Here is a 7,037-nt window from a genome sequence, read left to right as displayed (position 1 = left end):
GGGGAAATGGGCGTTAGCGGGTTGGGAAGGTGAGCGGGGTACAAGGGCAGCCCGTTAAGAAAACAAAACAAAGCGCCAACCACCCAGGAGCAGGCATCGCGAGTGATAGCATGTGAATATCTTGCTTGCCAAATCCAGCGGTGCTGTTAAGAGAAAGGTGTCAGACTCAGTCAGTCCCCTCTTTGTAGGTGTGCGGCAAATATTTCCATGACTACTTCTGACAAGTATCCTATCCGGGAGGTTGACTGTTTCCAATAACACCCTTCGTCCTCTCTCAACTTTACTCATAAACAGCTTCTGTGTAAGGCTCTCAAAACCAGGGCTACAGTCTCCTTTTCAAAATACAACTGTGATCAGCAAAGAACAGACTGCCTAATCTATCAATTGGACCTTTGCATAATGAGAATCCAAGAATGATTTCAATGCTTACTTGTCACAAAGCACCCAGTGTTCTTACCACTTTCACCAAAGTCCTTCACACCCATGCTCTAGAAGCACTTTGTGTTGTGGACGGCAAACACATCTCACATTTCTGCCCCTCGCTTTTCCTGGGCCTGCTTGTCTTCATAATAGAATTCCTTATAGTCATGCTTAACTATTTTAATATCATTGTTTCTGCAACTGGCAGGGGATGGTTTACTTGCACTTAAGATCTTAGTGTTAATGCAATTCTGGGCCAACTTCCTACCCAGTTTCTTCTTTAGGCAGCTTTTTGATCCCACTGCACCAAGCACATTCCCCAACAAACATTCAAAATGCTCCATAGTAAAGATCCCTAGGAAATCAGATCGCTACAATGTCATGTAAAAAAAAAAAAAAGAAAATTTGTGTTAACTGTAAGAGATATCTTAGAACACCACTTGCGAAGATTCTCATTTTTAGGGTCGAGCCTGCGTCGCATGCGTATCGCAGCAAGACGCTTTAGGGTTTAGAAAAGGGCTCGGAGCCCTGTTGACATCACGTCAGTGTTTTTCATTGGTTAGTGGGCTTGCCTATTAACATCTGCTTGCTTTCATTAGTCGAAGGCACGCATATGTCATGCCTTTTCCGGTGGCTAGCCCTCCTCCAGCGCATGGACCAAGTACAGAAAACATGCGAGGCTCGCTGTTTTCTGTCCGGCTCGTGGACTACTTTTTCTCTAATTTACTAGCGCAATTTCGCTTGGCAGAAGTCGAGCACTTTACATAGTTAAATGCACTTTTTCGGCTTACGTACATAAATGCACTTTTGCCGATAGGTGAAAAGTCGGGTTAGGAGTTTACAACTCTATCAGCTCGAACATGAGCAAATCAGAAACCCGCTGCATTGCAAATGCTTCTTTCCATGTGTGAACACATCCTGGATTCTGGACATTTGTGGATTTGCAGCCATTTAGGCCCACAGTAAACTTGAGCGCAGTGAGCACTCCAATGGAAATTCCACACGTCTTTCACAAGCGCCCATCTAAGAACGTGTAGCCATTGTTTGGAATGTGGTGGAAATGTGGAAGGCGAGTGAGTAGAGCAGCAGGTTTGTTGTTGACTAAATGCTGGTCATGATTTATATATGGGGTGAAGTAGCCCCACCGTACATTATAGGGATATGTCAGTATCCTTATAATGTGCGGCAGGAGGTATTTTATGTCTGATAATACATGGCCACACCATCACCCTCCAAAAAAACACATAAATCTTTGGTGCGTTGCTCTTGCATGTGAAAGGTATAGGAAGTTTGTAAACAGAAAGAATAAAATGAGAACCTTTAGTGAAAAATTAAATACATCATAAAGCTGTTAAATATTTGTTGCAAATAAATACTTTAAAATCAGTTTAATGCAAGTCAAATTTAAAAAAAACGATTTAGCTCAGAAAGTGTAGAAATAAGCTGTGAGGTTGTCTTTCCTATAAATAACAAAACTTGTGAAAAAAATAAACAATTTGACATAAATATCTCTTTTTTGATTATCAATGTTCTCCCTCAACAGAGCATAAGAAGGAAAATGGTTCATTTTAGATTTTGATGTAATTCAGCTCTGTAACCTGTCTCTGCCCTCGGCTACTGGCTCTGCCAGCAGACATTGCAACGTCAGCACTCAGCTCTAATAAGTTATTGCAGTTGAACAGCTATGTCATTTCTTTATTGCAAGTGGTTGGACGCCTTATACACGAATGCAGGTTTCCATGTATTTTAAAATGACTCCTGGTGACTGTATGATGACTGAGCCCTGCTAAAATATTGATCCAGACTAGATACTGTTGGACACTGCTGGGATCTCCATTGATGTTGACCAGTGAACGAATATCGGATTGTACGCGGCAGGGATGCTGACTCTCTCATTCTGCCAGACTGGCGGGTTACTGTTTTCTCCAGAATTTCTTATCCAACAGCTGGTGGTGGTCAGAAGGGGTGGCAGAAGTTAAAGGCAGGTAAGGTGGCAGGACCCACCCCAAAATGGACAACTCCTGTCAGACGAGATAAAAAATACATTACAATCGTCTATAAGACTTGTCAGAGTCAGACCGCCACCCAACCAATCCCAATCCATACACAATAGAATTGCATTCTGTGTTTTGATGCATGATGCTTCTTGTGAAGATGTGACGTCTGTAGGCTTATGAGGTACTACCATAGATTTCTGACTGATTTAACAAGCAGAGCAATTATCATGCAGCTGGAAGGGGTGTGCGCCACAGAGGTTTAGGAGTAGTGCTCCTAAGGAACCCCTGCGATTATCTGGACAGCAGGCACAATGCTGGTGATGGTCACTTGACCATGCATGCTCTTGAGCCTCCTGAATCCCTGACACCGTTGCTCCATCTACAACCATGAGCCTGGCTTTCAAGAGCTTGACATGGATCATACTGTAGGTGGGTGCAGTCTGTGACTTCACCTGACTGTGAGCAGATGCCTGGACAGGCTCTTAGGACCTCTGAGGCTGCTCTTAACTGGTGCTCTCGGGGTTATGCTAAACCTTCCACATTCATTGAGAAGCACTTAGTGCACCTCCCAATGGTCCAATTGTCGCTGGGACACTATCTGCAATAATAAGGCGCATGTGCAGTGCAAAAGGCCTTCCCTTCTTTGAATAGAGCCATGACATGACATCATGCAAATGAGTGAAAGCCACCTTGAGATAACATGGGTTAAACATGTGCAGCTGTCTAGTCTGTTTCCCAAAGGCACAACAACGGGTGCCCGCTGCACCAGCGAAGAACTTATGTCACCGGATGCCAGGTGAACCCAATTCCAGAAACTTTGCACTAGTGCAAAATAAGACAATTTCATTTACACTAATGGCATCACAAATGGCTCTCCCAGAGACACCACAGGTGACATCATATTTCACATCAGCATTTGCATGAACAATAACATTTTAAAAACACAAACTACCTTGTTTTATAAGCATCAATTGAAAAGACATCATTAGGGTTTGAAAGGTCAATGTTGAAGACAGAGCGCAGTCGGCTCTGGTGCCTTGGGCTTTGGCATGATAATGGTAATGAGCCCCCTATGGTTTGCTGAGGGCCTTGTACAGCATAGTTTTTGGGCAGTGGCTAAAGTCACAGGGCATGGATGATGTGATGTCACAGGTGATTTCATCCATGATGCCATCTGTGACATCATGGGTGAAAATGTGCGTAGTGAAAGGGCGGTTTAGCTTCCTAGCTAATCATTGTTGGCAAACACCTGTTTTTTATAATTGAAAAAAAATCGGTACATTGAATTTTGTTTAGCAGAACTGATATGAAAGCCTCTTCAACTGACAGCATTCACTCAGTGCATTCATCTTCATAGCAGTTCTCAATCTCAAGGAACTGTAGCTCAGGGCTCCACCATTTCACAGGTCTCCTTGAACCCATTCCACTGAGGTCTAAACTAGTGCATGTCATAAATTCCACATGTCTGTATCCCAAATGTAAATATATCTGTGGACCATTCGACATATAGCCTCAGTCTGCTTCCTCTCAATAGTTAAGGTCATCACTTCTGTTTATAAAGGCTATTTGCCACAACCGGTCATTAGTCTGGTGTGGCATATGGCATGTAGCACTGAGGTGGCATGGTGGGCAAAAGAACAATAGGTTGGAATGCTAACACAAGTGATTGCCAGTAGTTAGACTTATTGCATGCATTCCTCTCTTCACGTTTTGTGTGTTTGAAGTAATGCCCTAAATTGCAAGGGTATTCCCAGTTGTGGGTCCTGCTCATTGTGACACTGGAGCCAAGCTACACTGGCTGATGAGTCCCATTCAGGGTGAAACTGGTCTTGGGCTGCCTGCATTATGGTTCAGGGAAGATCTGGCCTGGCGGTCTGGGTGGACTATTCCTATTAGAGGAGGGTCAAGACTGATTTGCATAAGGGTGAGGCTAATCTGAGGTGACATTGTGGGCAAACGACTACAGGGTTGGAAGGCTAGAATAATTGATTGGTGGTGGTTAGACTTATTGAAGCCATTCCTCCAATCACCTTTTGTGTGTTTGATGTAATGCCCTAAGTGACAAGGGTATGCCCAGAAGTGTCCCAGGCTCACTGTGTCATTGGAACCAAGCTAAACCTGACTAAAGTGCACCAATCTGGGTGAAACCAGTCTTGGGTTGCTTGTGTTTTTCAGTTTAGGGAGGACCTGGCCTAGCAGTTTGGGCTGGACTGTCCCTTTTGTATTAGGATCAAGACAAATTTGCATATGGCTGGGTCCAAACTGAGGGGCAGGGAAGGCAAGAGAACAATGGAATGGAATAATACCCCAAACAATTGCCAGTGGGTAGACATATTGCAAGTTTCCTCCCATCACCTGTGTGTTTGATGTATATATTATTACAACATGTTGCCAAGCTCATGCAATAGATAAGCTGAAGCACTTAGGTATAAATTGAATACACGTTATGATAAACATGATCCCTTCTTCCCACTCTATCACACCTGGGTAAAATTAAACCAAAAGTTTCCTAATGAGACTGCTTGAGCTGTGTATTATGTTAGATAGATTTATCCACCAAGCATTATAGAATTTTGGGGTGGTCAACAACATTGACCATGACTGAAAGACCCAAAAGATCTACAGTGCCAGTACCATCACCACCCACTATTATCCTCAAACCATCTGTAACACATGTCACAATGGATTACCTGCTGATCCAAGGTCTGAATCCTGTCTGAGCAGTAGATGGAGTTTTCTGACAGATTACCCACTTACGAAATCAAAGAAATTGCCCTAAAGGTAGGAAGCTTATTGTGATACAACAGCTTTTATTAAAGAAGGGCAAATATGATTACCATTTTGAAACCCATAAGTCCAAGACCACTGCTAATTGAAAAATCTACCAGCTTGCTAAGGATTAAAAAAACTTAGTAATTTGAACTGAACTTTTGTGGTTTGTCAACGTAGACAGTTTAAAATTCCTCACAAACATTCTACTCTTTATTATGAAGGTGAAAGCAAAGGGTGTTCACTAGAGCTAGAAATGAGAGCACTTCATTAGAGTTTGCTTCTGTAGTTGCTACAGACTCCTGGATTTTAAATACTTTTTATGAATGTGATGTTTTGTAAGAATCTTGTTTGAGAAAAAGGCTTTTTTGCTACCCTTTCTAAATGATTGTAAGAAACCAGTATATTGATATAACATGATCTGTTCTAGTTCACAGGTAAGCACATTTCAACTAGCCTCAACTGTTTATTAACTGTAGGATTTTCAATTTTTTCAGAGGAGGGCAGTGATGATTCATTGAATGTACCAGCTACAGTTCTTTTTACCTCCATAAGTCAATACACTGGTGATTCCCAAACTGTGGTTTGGCTACAAGCCAATTGTGGTGGGTCATGAAAGTTCTGGTCTATATATAAGTAATATTTAAAATGATTAGCCTTGTTTGTGCAAAAATGCAAAGGTCCTGAACTATGTCCTAAAATCCAGTTTTAAAACAAATGTGTGCAAGTATTTCCGGTCAAGACTGTAGATGGCCCTTCCAGTATTTGTTGATGCAGTTTTTTTTTTTACTTCACAAAGCCATTTCAACAGAGAATGTGCTGATGCTACATGGGTATACACACGCATACTATCTGTGTATGACTTTCACAAACAAAATGAGAAATATGGATATGGCCTAATGGCCAGATCAGCAGACTTTAGATCTGGGGAACCAGGTTCATATCCGAGAGTTAGTTCAACATCCTTCCATTCTGGGCAAATCACTTACTCTTTCATATTTAAAATAAAATTGAATTTTAACTTGTGTAATGTAATTGGGTGCCCATGTGAAGCTCTTCAGTGTACTTTGGTCATGTGAGGCCTTGCCCGATACTCTGCTGCAGAAGTGTTTTTTTAAAAACAATTGTTAAAGACACTGGTATCAAACCAAAGATGTTTCACAAGGCTTGTGTTTCTAGTAAATGGATGCCACTGGCCAGCATCCCACTCTGAAAATTATTCCAGCTTCAGACTCCAGTGTAGTTCACCATCTGACAAATTTACGTAGCAGATCAATGTCTTGCCCACAGTCTGATGTTGAAGAGCAGGGTCGAGATTGTGACATTTGCAAACAATTACTGTTATTACAGTAAAAACTTTGCCCCGATACATTATTGCAAGGGGGGTTGGAAAAGTTTGTCGTTCTGAAAATGGAGTCATGGTTTGAAAACATTTGGAAAGCAGTGCAATACTTTATTAATCATCACAATGAAATATCTATTCATTCGATTTCAGGAACAAGTTAGTTTTAAAGTACCTAAGTATGTACAATACTAACATGATAAATATCAGCAAAATGAAAGTGGTGCTCAAAGGAGGCTGGAACTTGCTGGCACCAACAGAAAATTATCAAAAGTCTCCCAGACCTTGTAGAAAAAATTAATTATATATCATATTTCTCAAAAAGGGTACTCCTTCACCGCTACCTTCCTTCCCCCCAAACCACACACACACACAAACCATCCAGTCTGGTGGTATTCAGCCCATGTCCATTAGGAGCTTCTGCAAAGTTAACATTTGGCACAGATGGTAACAAAGGAATTCAGCTTTCCAGCACTTAAAATCACCAGGCTCCAGTAACATAAGCCTTA

General features: G+C 41.8%; 1 protein-coding gene across 1 annotated transcript in view; it reads right to left on the bottom strand.

Annotated features, from left to right (window-relative positions):
- Positions 1-1,811: 1,811 nt before the first annotated feature.
- The window catches only part of APOBEC1 (apolipoprotein B mRNA editing enzyme catalytic subunit 1), a 78,293-nt gene continuing 73,067 nt past the window's right edge, over positions 1,812-7,037 (bottom strand). The window contains exon 5 of the mRNA XM_069201938.1: positions 1,812-2,441. Coding sequence (XP_069058039.1) covers positions 2,334-2,441 — 108 coding nt within the window. The 3' untranslated portion in view covers positions 1,812-2,333. The remainder of the gene's footprint in view (positions 2,442-7,037) is intronic.

This window comes from Pleurodeles waltl, chromosome 7, assembly GCF_031143425.1.
Source record: "Pleurodeles waltl isolate 20211129_DDA chromosome 7, aPleWal1.hap1.20221129, whole genome shotgun sequence".
Taxonomy (NCBI): Eukaryota; Metazoa; Chordata; class Amphibia; order Caudata; family Salamandridae; genus Pleurodeles; species Pleurodeles waltl.
The sequence above is the reverse complement of the archived record's forward strand: the minus strand, read 5'-3'. Positions and strand labels throughout refer to the sequence as shown.